Source organism: Telmatherina bonti (genome assembly GCF_933228915.1).
Source record: "Telmatherina bonti genome assembly, chromosome: 23".
NCBI lineage: Eukaryota > Metazoa > Chordata > Actinopteri > Atheriniformes > Telmatherinidae > Telmatherina > Telmatherina bonti.
This window is the reverse complement of record NC_136632.1, coordinates 4,308,548-4,326,440: the sequence shown is the minus strand read 5'-3', so window position 1 is coordinate 4,326,440 and position 17,893 is coordinate 4,308,548. Positions and strand designations below refer to the sequence as shown.

At 50.3% G+C, this 17,893-nt stretch overlaps 1 protein-coding gene across 4 annotated transcripts in view; it reads left to right on the top strand.

Annotated features, from left to right (window-relative positions):
* The window catches only part of ppp1r12a (protein phosphatase 1, regulatory subunit 12A), a 71,403-nt gene extending 53,751 nt beyond the window's left edge, over positions 1-17,652 (top strand). For 2 of the 4 annotated variants that reach the window (XM_079262944.1, XM_079262941.1), the window contains 11 exons: positions 1,203-1,293; positions 1,531-1,710; positions 1,790-1,949; positions 4,760-4,881; positions 4,985-5,050; positions 6,809-6,825; positions 6,907-7,024; positions 7,886-7,990; positions 8,073-8,120; positions 10,291-10,341; positions 11,979-12,223. In XM_079262944.1, coding sequence (XP_079119070.1) covers positions 1,203-1,293; positions 1,531-1,710; positions 1,790-1,949; positions 4,760-4,881; positions 4,985-5,050; positions 6,809-6,825; positions 6,907-7,024; positions 7,886-7,990; positions 8,073-8,120; positions 10,291-10,341; positions 11,979-12,116 — 1,096 coding nt within the window. In that variant the 3' untranslated portion in view covers positions 12,117-12,223. Of the gene's footprint in view, positions 1-1,202; positions 1,294-1,530; positions 1,711-1,789; positions 1,950-4,759; positions 4,882-4,984; positions 5,051-6,808; positions 6,826-6,906; positions 7,025-7,885; positions 7,991-8,072; positions 8,121-10,290; positions 10,342-11,978; positions 12,224-15,982 lie in introns of those variants that run through there. The other 2 variants (XM_079262943.1, XM_079262942.1) reach the window with 2 other exon arrangements.
* The last annotated feature ends 241 nt before the right edge of the window (positions 17,653-17,893 follow it).

Below are 17,893 nucleotides of genomic sequence, written 5' to 3'. Positions count from 1 at the left end.
AGATTATAGATCCTTTTATGTTCTTTACATATGTAAATGGCTACGTCCATGTCGGACGTCGCTGTCCACGCGCTCCCTGCATCCTTTATGTTGGGTAATAACACCACCTGAGGGCAGTGCTGAGCTCCGGACTGGTTCTTACATCAGCTGCAGGAACAGACATAGAAACGATGGGGGACGTCATGACAATAAACATGATCAAAAAGAGGCGGCGCAGTAGCCTCTTCTTCTACGCTCCTTTCCCTGGTCGCATATGAGCTAAACTGTTTTAAAAAAGCTCCATAGTTTCAGGTTGTTGCTCTGTTTGCCATGTCTGCAAACTGACTGAAATGTGACGACAAGGCCACGCCGGACGGACAGACGCCCCCGTCTGCATGCAGAGCAGACAGAAGCTCTACTTTCTACTGGAAAGTAGAGCTTTAATAAGATTATGAGAGAATAAACAGCAGCAGTGCTGTCCTCTCCTCTGGTCAAACTGGTCCCTGCACCGCCCTCTACTGGTTACACACATTTTAGTTCAAAGGCAGATTTAGTCTCAAGAGGGCCGGACGAGGAAAGTAACAGAAATTTATCCATAATAACTCCAAATTTTTCACCTTTTTGTTTTAGTAAAAATTCATCACTGAGAGTTTTGCATTTAATAATTTTTTTTCTCATGTCATTAAAACTTCTAGATCACAATGGATTTGCAAAACCAGTAAACATTTAGTCTCAGCTGTCTGGATAAGTCATAATCAGATTCGTTTCACTTTGTTGAAGTTATATTACATGTACTTACGTGTACATGTCCGTGTGTGTGCACACACATCCCTTCATCATGCAAAGCGAAGTCATGCCTGTGAAGATGGAAGTTTTCCTCCTGACATGGAGATAAAGTAAAATATCCAGCCTCAGCTGGGTAAATTAGACATTTAAAAAGGCTTTAATTAAAATGGAAGTTAATATTTTCTGTCATTTTCACCAAACTGGTTCCTCAGGCCGGATTGGACCTTCTGACGGGCCGAGTTTGGCCTTATGTTTGCCACCGCTGCAGGAAGGCCTTAGACCGCTCTGTTACATGTACAGATGAGTGAAATCCTGGTTTATTGATGTGAAATGGTTGTAACGTGAACGGCCAGGTCGTACTGAAACTCTGTGGACCCCCCCCCCGACATCGTTCCTAAAACCTCCGTATGCCCGAGTAACGCCTTTGTGTCCATCAGGTCGTATCTGACGCCGGTGCGAGACGAAGAGTCGGAGTCTCAGCGAAAGGCTCGATCCAGACAGGCCCGACAGTCGAGGAGGTCCACCCAGGTCAGTTCACCTCAACGCTACAAACAACGTGTCTCCCAGCAGGATGAAGAGCTCCCACACCTTCAGTCTGTGCTGTCCCACGACGATGGCGGATGATGTTGGCGTGGGATCTGCGAGCAGCAGTTTGTTGTGTTTTTATGACTGTTTGAGTAAAAGCTGTCAGTCTGGATCTGTGTGTGTACATGCAGCTCTTAGCTTGTGTCTCTGCTGATAACGCTCCTTCCTTTGCTCCTCCAGGGCGTCACTCTGACTGACCTGCAGGAGGCCGAGAAGACCATCAGCAGGAGTCGTACCCCAAAGACTCGCGAGGAGGACAAGGAGGAGAAAGAGAAGCAGGACAAGGAAAAGCAGGAGGAGAAGAAGGAGACTGAGGCGAAGGAGGACGATTACCGATCGAAGTACCGCAGCTTTGAAGAGGTGTCTTCCTCTCCTTCGCCGTAAACTGCACCCTGAGTCTCCTTCTCATCTTACCTGTCTGGTTTTATTTCCTCTCCAGCGCTACCGGCCTTCATCGTCCTCTTCCTCAGTCTGCACTGCCTCCACAACTTCCTACTCGAGCTCCACATTGTCCTCGGGGTCCAGCTCCCTCAACCGGCCCAACAGTCTGACGGGGATCACCTCCTCTTACAGCCGCTCCTCCAGAGACACAGAGAAAGGTCCGATGTCTTACGTCTCCACACACGTTCAGGATCAGGACTGTCCAGTCCAGTAGACCTGACAGTTGGTTGTCCGGTCCAGTAGACCTGACGGTTGGTTGTCCGGTCCAGTAGACCTGACGGTTGGTTGTCCGGTCCAGTAGACCTGACGGTTGGTTGTCCGGTCCAGTAGACCTGACGGTTGGTTGTCCGGTCCAGTAGACCTGACGGTTGGTTGTCCGGTCCAGTAGACCTGACGGTTGGTTGTCCGGTCCAGTAGACCTGACGGTTGGTTGTCCGGTCCAGTAGACCTGACGGTTGGTTGTCCGGTCCAGTAGACCTGACGGTTGGTTGTCCGTTCCAGTTGACCTGGCGGTTGGTTGTCCGTTCCAGTTGACCTGGCGGTTGGTTGTCCGTTCCAGTAGACCTGGCGGTTGGTTGTCCGTTCCAGTTGACCTGACGGTTGGTTGTCCGGTCCAGTTGACCTGACGGTTGGTTGTCCGGTCCAGTTGACCTGACGGTTGGTTGTCCGGTCCAGTTGACCTGACGGTTGGTTGTCCGGTCCAGTTGACCTGACGGTTGGTTGTCCGGTCCAGTTGACCTGACGGTTGGTTGTCCGGTCCAGTAGACCTGACGGTTGGTTGTCCGGTCCAGTTGACCTGACGGTTGGTTGTCCGGTCCAGTAGACCTGACGGTTGGTTGTCCGGTCCAGTAGACCTGACGGTTGGTTGTCCGGTCCAGTTGACCTGACGGTTGGTTGTCCGGTCCAGTAGACCTGACGGTTGGTTGTCCGGTCCAGTAGACCTGACGGTTGGTTGTCCGGTCCAGTTGACCTGACGGTTGGTTGTCCGGTCCAGTTGACCTGACGGTTGGTTGTCCGGTCCAGTTGACCTGACGGTCATCCACCACACAGGCACAAGCTTTCTGTGAAATAAAGGCGTTCTGGTTTCAGGTTTAGTTTTAGGAAACTGTGTGGTGTTGGAAGGAGGAAGCAGGAGTTTGGGTGCATGGACCACAACTGAAGTCAGCAGGTTGGGACACTGACGCCAGAAACGTCTGGCCTGCGCTTAGCTCTCGTTTAAAGTAAATTTAACATTGTCATTTAAAATCCCAAGTCGTATAGTGGAGCAAAAGTGGAGCAGAGCCAAGTTGCATGACGTCCAGTGTGACGTTTCCACTGTGGAGGAGCCATGTCTTCTGCTGGTGTGGATCCTTTAGTCAAGCCCTGATGTCAGAACAGGAAACTTTAGAGCATTTAATGCTTCGATTTGCTGCTAGTTTCATTTGCCAGCAGGATTTGGCACCTTCCCACACCACCAGGCGAGCCAGTCCCAGTTCAGTGGTATGAAACTCTCCAGATAATATGCTGGGTGTTGAGAGGCAGATAAGACCAGTCTGAACCAGAACGCTGCCATGAAGCAACCTGAGTTTCAGTCCTGGTCGCGCGACTCCAACCCGTGCTGCAGGATACTCTGACCAAGAACAGAGACCCTACATCCTTACATTCCCTTCCTTCTGTTAGTATTCTGTCATGTTCACATTTTTATATCATGTAAACTGACCTGAACATTGCCTCCCAAACGCTATCTTCAAACCTGGTCATGGCTGTCCTGGTTCCATCTTTTACAACGATGGGACAACTGGGATCGCAGCATAAAACACCCAGATGGCCACAGTATGTAGACCGGTCTTCAAGATCTACCATCCTGCAACTTTTAGGACACGTTCACATCAGCTGTTTTTATCCGAGTCCGTTTGCTGGGAGAGTCGGCTTCGTTTGGGGAAACGTGAACGCGTCAAACGAGTTCTGATTCGGACCAAAGAAGCGGACTTGGTCCGCCTACAAACGCAGGTCTCAGTTTGCTTTAAATGGACCAAATACAGGAAGCAGACTAGAAAAGTCCCTTCCTGCATGTGGCGTAGCGTTGCATTGTGGGTAAATCCATAGCGATGGCGTTAAGGGTCCTCTGCCCCGTCTGGTGTTCATACTGCGTCCATTGTTGCAGTGGATTTCTGCAGGATACTCGCATAAGACACAATAAAAACCCAAAACAGCCATAGTTTGGTCTCCATGTTTAACTGGCAGGTGGAGGAAACAGAGTTTTCTTCTTCACACAGGTCTTGTCCTCTCTTCTGCTAAATACTAGTGCAGCGCCACCTCTGGTGGGAATGGGGAGATATTATTCTGATGGTTTGGCTGGTTTGACCAAAGAGCAGCGTGAACATGATCTCGGTTCGCATGGATACACCCCCCTACAACTGGACCGGGTCCCCAACCGGACCGAGTCTAGTGGACTGTCCTGATGGGAATGCCTCTTTAAATGGCTGACCTCCTGTTCTGCACGTCATCCAGCTCTGCAGACTCTGCTAGTTCAGGTTTGTTGGAGAAGAGTTGCATCTAAAAATGGCAGCATGGTGGACCTCGAGGTCTCCTGATGTAACTGGTAGATATGGCCTGGAACTTTCTCCTCCCTCCACAGTTCATGGACAAACATCCACCTGCTGATGAGGAGCATTGGGACAGAAAGGGGCTTGGTTGCTTCTTAAATGAACTTTTTCTGTAAATCTGTGCCGTTTTCCTGGGAACACAAAGCGGATTTAGCCAGATGAAGGAAACACTCACCACTTTGTTCCAAGAATAAAGACGTCGAGCCAGGACAGCTTCTGCTTGCTGGCTCTTATTGCAGATAAACATGACTTCTCTGTTGGGTTATTTCTGTGTTTGCACAGCATTAAACACAGGAATAAAGGGACAGAACTGGCAGATGTGTCTATTCTATCATTTTGGTTTATTTCTGCTGTTTTTCAACAAGTTTTCTTTGTTTTTCCAGAAGCAGACAGAAAGGAGGAGGAGAAGGAGGGAGAGGACAAGTCCCAGCCCCGCTCCATTCGGGATCGCAGGCGGCCCCGGGAGAAAAGGCGGTCCACTGGGGTGTCCTTCTGGACTCAGGATGTAAGAGACCCGGCCCTGTCTTTGGGAGGTGCAGCTCCAGCTGTCCTCCTTCAATCAGTGGGATCGAAAGACGTGTCATCCTTTTATTTTGATTTTATTCCAGGGTGATGAAAATGATCCTGACCAGCAGTCTGACTCGGAGGATGGCAGCACCAAGGGAGAGCCACAGGTAAGAGAGGATCAAACCCATGTTTCCACCCAGACGACCAATCAAAACTCCCCCTGTTGCCTTGATTTAAACTTTCATTCCCGTCTCTGCTCCTTCCTGGGGTTCGCCTCCACCAACAGGATTTCCTCCCCTCCCTCATCTCCTTTCCTTCTCGCTGCCTTTGCATCTTTCTTGTCACCCCGTTTCATCTTCCGGTGATTGTTGCCGAGGCGACGCTGCAGCCGCACATCGGTAGAGTTTAAAACATGCAGATGCACAAAGCAGAGGAAGTCCGGTTCTTTGTGTTTGAGCCACAGAAATGAACTGGTCGGCAGGTTTTAGCTGATTGTTGTGCAATTGAAATAAAAATGTTGGGATAAATAAAAGTCCTAAAGTAGTGTGTGAAATCTGTGGAATCATCAGCAGAGCGGGGGTGTTTGGTCAACCTGTAACATGCTGGGTGAACTTCCTGTTAGGATGGGAGCTGTCTGAGTGAAACCATCAGGGAGACGCAGCAGCTGCTAGTCCTCATTTACTGCAGGTCAAGCCATGAGGAGGAAACCAGCAGTTTGCAGGGAGGCAGAAACAGAGGCGTGTTTCAGGCGCAGCGCTGCCTGATGGGCTGGGCATGGTCAGACAAACACACACATCAACAGGAAACAACTGATTGTCACCATCAGACTGCATTCAACTCCCCGGTTCACAGCAGACTTGTGCTTTTCTGCTGGTTTGTTCCAGTTGGAGCAGAGAAACTAAATGTTTTAACTGGCAGGATGGGAAACAAACTTGACCCAGTTTAACTCGGAAGGTTCATATGGATCTGATCCATACATACTGGACCAGAACCATTCAGTCTTCACACCAGAGAACCGAACTGGAGGGTAGTGTTTCTGGATTAGCTGAGGTTGTCTGAGTGGTGTTCTCTTAGTGGCTTGTTCGCTTTTTAGTTCGTCAAGATGATGGAAAACAGATACGGAAGCTTTTCTAAATCACGCCGAGCTGTCTGTCCGCTTATTCTCATGTTTTCTTCAGATGGTAGAAAGCCTCCTGCTTTAATACGGCTGTTCAGCTCAGATTCCAGGACGATGCCGAGGTTTCTGGTCGCTGGCTGAACTTAGACTCCGATCTTTGTATGAATAGTGATTTCAGATTTATGTAGCTAAAGAGAGTCCTGGCAGATGCACATATATCTGCGCTGGTGGGAGTTTAGATGCTGGACAGCAGGGGGCCAAACATGGAGCCTTGAGGAACTCCACATGTCGTGTTTAGGTAGATCCAAAGTTAACAACTGACACAAAGTAGTTCCTGCCTTTCAACTCAGATTGAAACCAACTAATGTGATCACTGCAACTTTCTTTTATTTACACCAGTAAAAGATACTGGGATGGAAATGGTATTCCAAGATTAAAGTTTCCTAAACCAGGCAGATTACAGGAGGGGAAATGCTGAATACGTCCTGGTTGGTAGGCGGCACATCGCTGTTTCCCATCAGTCACGACGTCCAGAACAGGATCTAGAAGGGTTCAGAGCTGGCTGTATGTTTCTAACCGTTTATCCCTGGAAGTCCTCCGTAAGTCCAGGAAGGAGACTGAAATGTTGAAACAGCTGGAAGAGGCATTGTCCAGCCTCTTGATCAGACGTCTGGCTCCATCCTCGGGGCCGCGCCGCGCCGATCTGCATGGAGGAAATGCTTTTCCAGCTGCAGACTGATCAGATTACACAGCGCTCAGTTCCATTCCTGTTTTTATGAACATTTCTTCTTTTTCTTTCCCTCCACAGAGTGACAGATTGTCCAGGTGAGTCTCCTCTCGTCACATGGTCCTCCCGGCTGCTGCAGGTTTGTGTCTGAATTGTTCTGTTTGTCTCCACCGATGCAGGAACGAGAGCACTTCGTCTATAGATCGCAACGATGCTGTGTTAAGTCGCAGCTATGGAGAAAGCCGGAGGCCGTACTCGAGCCGACTGGACCGAGACGACGCCACCGACTATAAGAAGGTTTGATATCATCATGATTTCATCATGAACGTTTCTGTGTGTCGGAAGATTCCTCACATCTGACTTCATGTTGCATCACACATCGTCTCCTCCTGACTCCTGGCTCGTCTCCTCCTGACTCCTGGCTCGTCTCCTCCTGACTCCTGGCTCGTCTCCTCCTGACTCCTGGCTCCTGGCTCGTCTCCTCCTGGCTCCTGGCTCGTCTCCTCCTGGCTCCTGGCTCGTCTCCTCCTGGCTCCTGACTCCTGGCTCGTCTCCTCCTGGCTCCTGGCTCGTCTCCTCCTGACTCCTGGCTCGTCTCCTCCTGACTCCTGGCTCCTGGCTCGTCTCCTCCTGACTCCTGGCTCCTGGCTCGTCTCCTCCTGGCTCCTGGCTCGTCTCCTCCTGGCTCCTGGCTCCTGGCTCGTCTCCTCCTGGCTCCTGGCTCCTGGCTCCTGGCTCGTCTCCTCCTGGCTCCTGGCTCGTCTCCTCCTGACTCCTGGCTCGTCTCCTCCTGACTCCTGGCTCCTGGCTTGTCTCCTCCTGACTCCTGGCTCCTGGCTCGTCTCCTCCTGACTCCTGGCTCCTGGCTCGTCTCCTCCTGGCTCCTGGCTCGTCTCCTCCTGGCTCCTGGCTCCTGGCTCGTCTCCTCCTGGCTCCTGGCTCCTGGCTCGTCTCCTCCTGGCTCCTGGCTCGTCTCCTCCTGGCTCCTGGCTCGTCTCCTCCTGACTCCTGGCTCGTCTCCTCCTGGCTCCTGGCTCGTCTCCTCCTGGCTCCTGGCTCGTCTCCTCCTGGCTCCTGGCTCGTCTCCTCCTGGCTCCTGGCTCGTCTCCTCCTGGCTCCTGGCTCGTCTCCTCCTGACTCCTGACTTCTCCTCCTCAGCTGTACGAGCAGATCTTAGCGGAGAACGAGAAGCTGAAGGCCCAGTTACGCGACACTGACCTGGAGCTGGCAGACCTGAAGCTCCAGCTAGAGAAAGCCACGCAGGTGTGTTCATCGTCCTCCTCCTTCCAGCCTGGAGATGATTCTACTCTCCACATGTTCATCCTTGTTTTTCTGGATATTTCAGAGGCAGGAACGCTACGCTGACCGATCCCAGCTTGAGATGGAGAAAAGGGTAAAGACTGAAGTAGTTTCTGAACCCCCCCTGCGGGAATGAAGCAGAAACGATGAGACTAATGATGGAAATGATTTCATGTGTAAACGGTAACACTGCCACTGGGTTTATGTCTGAAGGTTACAAGCAGGCCCCAATATCATCTGGGTGGTGGTATGATCTTCCCCTGAGTTCTCATGTCGGCCTCCTCTCTGCTGCTGGCTGTCGTGTCTCGTTGTAGCCGGGGTGGGGGGGGGGTGGGGTGAAACTAGGACGCCCTCCCTCCTCACCACCCAGAACACTGCTACCTTTTTCTCCACCCGTTTTTTCAACCTCCAGTCAGCGTGTGGTCACAACTTCTCCCGACTGCTTTTATTTCTGGGTGTGAAAGTTTAGACGGCGCTGAAGTTGGCTTTAGATTTCTGATGCTTCCTGCTTCTGCAGGGTTTCTGTGGAACCTTGACCACATCAGACCTGCTTAAAAACCACTTCACCCAGACCCGTCAGGTCTGGACCGAAATGTTCTACACAGCATAGAGAGTTCTTTTAACACCGTCTGAGATTTATTTTATTTAATTTTATCTTATTACATTTTATTTTAATTAATCCTTTTTTTTTTTTTTTTTTTTAATTTAATCTTGTTTTATTTTATTTTAATTCATCTTATTTATTTTAATTAATTTAGTTTTATTTCAATTCATCTCGTTTTGTTTTATTTTAATTCATCTTTTTATTTAATTTAATTTTTTTTAACTTTATTTAATGTTTTATTTAATCGTTTTTTTATTTTACTTTATTTCATCTTGTTTTATTTAATCATTTTATTTTATATTTTTTCATTTTACTTTATTTCATCTTGTCATATTTTATGTAATCTTGTTTTATTTCATTTTAATTAATCTTATTTTATTTTATTTAATCTAATTATATTTCAACTTATTTTATTTAATATTCTCTTATTTTCATTAATCTTATTTCATTTCATCTTATTTTATTTAATGATTTTTTAAAAAAAAAAGCAGGTTTAAATAGTTAAAACCTTCATTTCAGTTGTGAAAAATAAAAGTAATATCCTGGACTCCTATATCACGTAGACTTTTGAAATCAGGACTGAAGTGTTTTTACACAGGACGTGAGTTTGTTAAACCGTTTTTTCTCGTCCAGATGGCAGAAAACCTGATAAAAACCAGCTTAATGGGCTCGACACACGTGGGGCGACATTTCTCGTTCTGCATTCATTTCTTATGGAAGCTGTGATGAGGTGAAAATATTTCCCCTCTCCTCCAGCCAGCCGTGCATGGGAAATTTCGCCCCATACTGGATTAATTGCGATGCCACAAAGTACAGAAATGTCCACCTTCTGTTGCTGTCGTGTAGCACTGCAGCCAATCAGCGAGGGTTTTATTGACTGTTCAGGTAAAACGAGAATTTTTCTGGATCGGCCGCCAGATCTGACATCGCGTGATGATGTTAGCATGGATGTCACGTAAAATAGAGCCCCAGGTTGTTTTGTTTTCATTAAGTAGAGGCTACAGCAGGATTCTCCCGACTCGTCATCCTTCATGATTAATCTGTGACAAACTGCAGTGGAAGTTTTATCACAACCAATCACATTTCTCAGAGAGACACGCCGCCGCCGCTCCCTGTGCGTCGAGCCCATAAGAAACGTGCCGTGTGGGATCCCTGAGTCCATCCTGGACTTCCTGGGTCCTGTCATGTGATGAAGGTCTGAGAAAGGATTGATCCTTGATTCATCTGATGAATCAGAAGCCAACTTCAGTCAAAGTGTTGCTCCTTCGTCCAGGACGGGAAGCGACTGCTGGGTTGCTGCTTAGTGAACCTGTGCATGTGTTCTCAGCTCTTCCACTCATTTCCTGTGTTTAGTGCAGATTTGATGACTTGTTTTATCACTTTGCCGCTTGGCAGCACAGCCTTTCCCCATCGACCCTTTAAAACCAAACGTTTCTAGCGAGTCGCCGGCGTCCTCGACTCCTCGCCGTCTTCATGGACATCAGGCGGCATTGGTCTGAACTGGCTGTTGCTTGCAGACGCCTCACAGGATGTGTGTGTGATGAAGTGTTTGCTGTCACCACACCCTCACCATGTTCCACCCCTCCCCCCCATGATGTGTGTAAAGGCTGCGTTGACGTGTGTGTGAGTCCAGCGTTAACCTGCTTCTCTCCCCCGACAGGAAAAAAGAGCTCTAGAAAGGAAGATTTCTGAGATGGAGGAGGAACTTAAGGTACAACACACAGCACACTGTCCTGTTAGAACAACTCTGCGTCTTTTTTTCTTCTAAGTCCACGTCTACTTTAACCGCTTTCTAGAAGTTTGTAGTCTAACCGCTTTTAGTCAGACGACCAAACAGGCGGTGAGAAGGTCGACGGACCGACGGCAGATTTACCTAAAGGCTGCATCCATCCACTGAACTGTTGTTTCGCTGCTTCCTCAGATATCTGAAAGGAAAAGCAGCCTGAAGCCATGAAGCTGCAGCTGATTGTGTCGCAGATACTTAGAAAATATATTTGTTTCAGAAAAAGGCGCTCTGTAAGGACGGTCGGAGGCGTAAAGCCGTTGACGGCCCTGCAGGACCCACTTCTGACACCTCGGCTCGAAAGCAACAAACGGTGAACGAGAGAAAGCAGGAAACTAGCAGCCAGCCTTGCAGCTGCTCTTAGAGATTTCCTGATTGGTTCTGAAGGCAGCATTTGGAAACATTTAGGTTTTTCTGGAGAACAGACGAGACCGGGACAAGATGTTGCTGCTACTGCTAGCAGACTTTTCCTGCAGATTCCAGGGAGACAACAGAAAAACTGTTTGTCACATTTTATTGTTCCACTTTAAACAGAGTGGAGAAGAATTAGTTTTGTTACTTGAATTAATGAACACAGAGTATAAAGTGGTATAAATGAAGCTGTGGACTGAGGAACAACGCTAACATGAGGCTAAAAAGATTCCTGGGAATCCTGATTATGGTTTAATAATCGAATTGCAGCATCCTGAATCATAATGGAGTCATTTCTATAGACATAAAGTCTTTAATTATCCTTCACCTGCTGTTGTCCAACCATCTGCTGTGAGATGTGGCTGCCCCTACATTCTGAACTGTACCGTAAACATGTTGTCCTCCATCATCAGATGCACCCTGCAGAAACATCAACTTGTTAAAAACATGCTTATTTCACTCCACCAGGATCAGGAAGTTTCTGCCTCCGTTTGCGAAGCGGCAGGCCGTCGTAGAGGAACAGCTCGAAGCTTTGAGCCAGGGTTGTGTATGAATTCTGCCTTTTCTATCAGTCTGTAAAGTACAGATGCTCCAGGTGCCCGATCTGCCTGAGCAGATTTAGCTGTAGCGTTAAAAGGCCGTTGGAGCTGCAGAGGGTCGTGTGGTGTCGTGCAGATCGGTCCACATGGTTCTGTAAGGAGGGAGGAGCGAATGTCTCGGAGTAGATGAGACCAAACACTGTCTGACTGGCTGTAATACAACCTGAGTGATGAAGACTAGCGGCGGGGGGTGGGGGGGGCATGTAGCTCCATCACCGTGGTAACCAGATGTGTTTATTTTTAGGTGTTATCAGTGTGACTTGTCCATGTTTTCTCCAAGCATCATGCTGAACCGGAGAGATCCGAGTCATTCCTTCTGTCTCCCAAACTTTCTAACAGTCTTCCTCTTCTCTCTCCCCTCCTCTTCCTCTTCCTCCTCCTCCTCTTTTCTCCTCCTCTTCCTCCCCTCTTCCTCCTCCTCTTCTCCTCTCTCCATTTATATTGCCGTGTCTGTCATTAACCGTTCTCCTGAACCACATTTCTCTTTCACTGTCTCCCCCTCCTCTGTTCTCCCCCCCTGTTATGGTTGTCTCCCCCCCTCCCTCCCCCCTGCAGAACCTCCCCCAGGTAAAGCAGGTTCAGGCCCTGCGGCAGGTTAAGGAGCGGCTGCAGGCTGAGAACCGGGCCCTGGCCCGCGTGGTGGCCAAGCTGTCGCAGTCGGCCTGCAGCCAGCTGCCCACCGTCGACCTCTAAGCCACGTCCGTCTCTCCACCACCATCCTCTTCCTCCTTTTCTTCTTGTCTCCCCCCCTCCCAACTCCCCTCTTCTCATGCACCATTCGCGCTCTGCCCCGCACCCATAGACAGGCAGGTGTCCAGCCGCCCCGGCCATGATTGGCCCCCTCCTCCGCCTCCCCAGAGCTTCTGCTTTCCACATTGGGGAGTGTGTTTTCTGGTTTGAACAGGACACTCTCCGTCTGCACTGCCCACCTGTCTGCAGGTGTTTCCACACCCATGTCAACTAAACTTCCTCTTAGATTTGCCCCAGTGATGAAGGGCTGCTGCTCAGGTGGGTGTTTGGAGAGAGAACCCCCCCCCCCACCCCCCACCCCCCCCAGCAGACGGGGCTCTGCAGAGGAAAGTGTCCTCTTTGTGGTGCCCAGTTTGATGCTTTCCTCAGAAACATCCCTCATGTCTTCAGTTTGGCTTGTTTTGGCTTCTCTGCATGAAGTGGCTTCCTGTGGCGTCATAGACCGAACCCCCTCCCTCCCCCACATGTTGACGTAAACATGAACGCCTGCATGCTCAGACCATGAACGCCAGCTCTGCCTCTTCGTTCAGGCTGGATCAGGATTCAGGATGTGTAGTTTCAGGCAGCAATGGGACTTCTTGGAGCAGAATGTGTTGCTGCTGTCGTCTCCAGCAGCTCCTCGCATCTCATCGTGCTTCTGCGAGGAAGTAAATGACACATTTCCTGCTTTGGGATGATAAACATGGGGATATGCAGATGAGGTTTTTAACGTTACCGAAACACGAAGCAGGTTAAGGTAACATCTGAACGCCTACTGGGAGACCAAGGCTCCGCTTCAGCTGTGAGACTCCGCCTTCATGGTGGAGCTGGTTTAGTTCCGTACGTTATCAGACCTTCATCAGAGGTGTCGAACTGTCCGACTCGTCAGGGTGACGTGTCGGCGCTGCCACAAGCTGAAGCTTTCCTGCTTTCCCGTACCTGGATCAACATCCTCCAGCGTCTACCTGGCGGCGATGACTGGTACAGATGAGCCGCGTTGATCCTCCTCAGCCATCTGAGCGACAACCTCCGATGGTTAAAAGTGAAGCCTCTGCAGAAGTGCAAAAAAACTGCAGTTCCCCCTTCATCCACTAGGGGCTGCAAAACAGAGCAGATCCCCATAGACTCCCATGTTAAAAAGACCAACTTCACAGCAGGAATAAACGTGTTTATTTCTGGCGCGTTTTCAGGCGCCCCGGTTCCCGGCAGCACATCCCGGTTTTCCTGGTTTTCAGGCGCCCCGGTTCCCTGCAGCACATCCCGGTTTTCCTGGTTTTCAGGCACCCCGGTTCCCTACAGCACATCCCGGTTCTCCTGGTTTTCAGGCGCCCCGGTTCCCTACAGCACATCCCAGTTTTCCTGGTTTTCAGGCGCCCCGGTTCCCTACAGCACATCCCGGTTTTCCTGGTTTTCAGGCGCCCCGGTTCCCTACAGCACATCCCGGTTTTCAGGCGCCCTGGTTCCCTACAGCACATCCCGGTTTTCCTGGTTTTCAGGCGCCCCGGTTCCCTATAGCACATCCCGGTTTTCAGGCGCCCTGGTTCCCTACAGCACATCCCGGTTTTCCTGGTTTTCAGGCGCCCCGGTTCCCTACAGCACATCCCGGTTTTCAGGCGCCCCGGTTCCCTGCAGCACATCCCGGTTTTCCTGGTTTTCAGGCGCCCCGGTTCCCTACAGCACATCCCGGTTTTCCTGGTTTTCAGGCGCCCTGGTTCCCTACAGCACATCCCGGTTTTCAGGCGCCCCGGTTCCCTACAGCACATCCCGGTTTTCCTGGTTTTCAGGCGCCCCGGTTCCCTGCAGCACATCCCGGTTCTCCTGGTTTTCAGGCGCCCCGGTTCCCTATAGCACATCCGGTTTTCAGGCGCCCCGGTTCCCTACAGCACATCCCGGTTCTCCTGGTTTTCAGGCGCCCCGGTTCCCTATAGCACATCCCGGTTTTCAGGCGCCCCGGTTCCCTACAGCACATCCCGGTTTTCCTGGTTTTCAGGCGCCCCGGTTCCCTACAGCACATCCCGGTTTTCAGGCGCCCCGGTTCCCTGCAGCACATCCCGGTTTTCCTGGTTTTCAGGCGCCCCGGTTCCCTATAGCACATCCCGGTTTTCAGGCGCCCCGGTTCCCTACAGCACATCCCGGTTTTCAGGCGCCCCGGTTCCCTGCAGCACATCCCGGTTTTCCTGGTTTTCAGGCGCCCCGGTTCCCTACAGCACATCCCGGTTCTCCTGGTTTTCAGGCGCCCCGGTTCCCTATAGCACATCCCGGTTTTCAGGCGCCCCGGTTCCCTACAGCACATCCCGGTTTTCCTGGTTTTCAGGCGCCCCGGTTCCCTACAGCACATCCCGGTTTTCAGGCGCCCCGGTTCCCTGCAGCACATCCCGGTTTTCCTGGTTTTCAGGCGCCCCGGTTCCCTATAGCACATCCCGGTTTTCAGGCGCCCCGGTTCCCTACAGCACATCCCGGTTTTCAGGCGCCCCGGTTCCCTGCAGCACATCCCGGTTTTCCTGGTTTTCAGGCGCCCCGGTTCCCTACAGCACATCCCGGTTCTCCTGGTTTTCAGGCGCCCCGGTTCCCTATAGCACATCCCGGTTTTCAGGCGCCCCGGTTCCCTACAGCACATCCCGGTTTTCCTGGTTTTCAGGCGCCCCGGTTCCCTACAGCACATCCCGGTTTTCAGGCGCCCCGGTTCCCTACAGCACATCCCGGTTTTCAGGCGCCCCGGTTCCCTGCAGCACATCCCGGTTTTCCTGGTTTTCAGGCGCCCCGGTTCCCTACAGCACATCCCGGTTTTCAGGCGCCCCGGTTCCCTGCAGCACATCCCGGTTTTCCTGGTTTTCAGGCGCCCCGGTTCCCTACAGCACATCCCGGTTTTCAGGCGCCCCGGTTCCCTGCAGCACATCCCGGTTTTCCTGGTTTTCAGGCGCCCCGGTTCCCTACAGCACATCCCGGTTTTCAGGCGCCCCGGTTCCCTGCAGCACATCCCGGTTTTCCTGGTTTTCAGGCGCCCCGGTTCCCTACAGCACATCCCGGTTCTCCTGGTTTTCAGGCGCCCCGGTTCCCTACAGCACATCCTGGTTTTCAGGCGCCCCGGTTCCCTACAGCACATCCCGGTTCTCCTGGTTTTCAGGCGCCCCGGTTCCCTACAGCACATCCCGGTTTTCCTGGTTTTCAGGCGCCCCGGTTCCCTACAGCACATCCCGGTTCTCCTGGTTTTCAGGCACCCCAGTTCCCTACAGCACATCCCGGTTCTCCTGGTTTTCAGGCACCCCAGTTCCCTACAGCACATCCCGGTTTTCCTGGTTTTCAGGCGCCCCGGTTCCCTACAGCACATCCCGGTTTTCCTGGTTTTCAGGCGCCCCGGTTCCCTACAGCACATCCCGGTTTTCCTGGTTTTCAGGCACCCCGGTTCCCTACAGCACATCCCGGTTCTCCTGGTTTTCAGGCGCCCCGGTTCCCTACAGCACATCCCGGTTTTCCTGGTTTTCAGGCGCCCCGGTTCCCTACAGCACATCCCGGTTTTCAGGCGCCCCGGTTCCCTGCAGCACATCCCGGTTTTCCCGGTTTTCCGCCGCTCCGGTTCTGCATGGCTTGTTCAGGATCTTTGGTCTGGGTGTCGCTTCTCCTCCTCCTTCACTCAGATCAAAGTTCTCAGAAGTAAAACATGAGATGCTGTGTGACTCCCAGACTGCTTTCCTCAGGCTGCTCTTAACAAGTTTGTCCAACTGGTCTGACTGGTGTGATGTGAAAGCAGGTGTTGTTGCCGTGGCGACGTGACTAAAGCCTTTTCTCTGTGTCTCCTCCTGCCCTCCCTCTCCTCCTCTTCTCCTTTTCAGATGCTCCCAGACTTGAAAGCAGACAACCAGAGACTAAAGGACGAGAACGGAGCGCTCATTCGAGTCATTAGCAAGCTTTCCAAGTAGAACAGCCCCCCCCCCCCCCCCCCAGCTCGTCCTCTGCACCCGCTAGCCCCCCCCTGCCAGTGACTAATGGAATTGCACATTTAGATATTAATTGCAACAGACATCAGAGACCGAGACTCCTGCTTTCTTTGTTTTATTTTTCCCTCTCCCGACTCTCCTCCCTTCTCTTCCGCGGCATCCATCCATCCATCTGTCCATCCATCCGCTCCACCTCCTCCACTGTAACCCTGGCGATGGCGAGGCCGGATAGAAACCACTGAGTTTACAGAGCGACGGAAGGAGAAGGGTTGTGATCAGCATGCGAGAGCGTCGTGGAACGCCTGAAACTATTTAACCAATAAGCCTTAGTTGTACATAAAGAGAAAAAGAAAAAACACTTGCATCCATCTCTTCTCTCTCGGCTGTCACCGATCAACAGATATTATCCAACACCTGATTTTATTTGTGCCACCATGTTTCTTATTTGATCTGTTTCCTGTACCTGTTGTAGGTGTTGTGTGCTCTGCTGTCCCCCCCACCCCCACTTCCTTTTTAAAGTGCCACCTCTGCTGCAATCAGCTCCTGGTGGCGACTTCTCCACACCCGCACATCGCCCCTCTTTCTGCCTCCTCCTGTCGTTCCTCTGCTTCTTCCTCCAAGAGGGAAAAACGTTTGTCGCTTTAGCGGACCTGGTGGAATTTAAGCTTTCACTCTATGTGCAATATGCATTACTTTTTTTTCTTTTTAATGCTTTAATAAATCCATCACAGGTAGGATTTTTTTTCACTCTTCCACCGCTCATTCTGCCCTTTTTTTTTTTTTTTTTTTTTTTTTTTAGTTTATAGGCAGTTTATATTCTGTGTTTCTCACCTTGTTTTAGCAGGTACTGAGTGATGCTGTATATACCTGTATGTATTTGTTTGAGACCAGCACATGGCATGCGTTTATGGCTCCCAGCTGTTACTATTAAAACGTATACAAATTCCAGAGGACAAAAAGGTGTGTTTTAATTATTTTCCTTTTTTTTTTATAGTCTAAAAACATCAGATATGGTCCAGTAGAGCCTCTCCTCTTACACGCCACGGTGTAAGCGTCACATAATTTGAGATTTACAAAGAATAATCTCTTCACTACATTTCACTTTCATTGTATTCAGTATCTTGGAAGAGTGCTGTTCATTTTGTTCCCTGGTTTTGTTTTTTTTTTGTTTGTTTTTTAAGCTGTAGTATTATAGCCAAGATGTTGTCACTAAAACATGCTAAATGAAATAAACTGTTAGGAAATGCTAACCCAGTCTGCGCTACCATGTCTACATGCACTGTCCATGCCATGTGAGGAGTCTTGATGTCAGGTCAAAGCAAAACACCGCCATCATTCATCCAACATTTTATGCATTTCAGTGGCCTTTTTAAGGATGTTTTAGTGGAAGAAATAAAAAGTTACTGCAGATGGGCTTCTGGTCATCTGCTCTGGTTTAGATTTTTTTTTTCTTTATTCATCCCGTCATCTTGTAAATTAGGTGTGTGGCTTAAAACATGCAAGCTGTGCCGTGACTACCAACCACTGAAGAGTTCATTAAAAATAAACTTGTACATTGTAAAGTTCCCACGTCTCCTGGTTTTTAATGGCTGAAATGGTTTTATGTTCACTGGGGTGGCGTTACGAGGTGGTTTCACTTCATTTAAGTTGAATTTGTTAGATGCCAGTCAGGTATTTGAAGAGCTGTTCGTCCCTCAGAAGCACCGTCCAGACCAGTTCTACCTGGTTGCCTTCCCAGCCATGGAGAATGCACCAACTGGGATTATTAGGAAAGGAATAATCCAATAAACATTTATTCACCTTTTA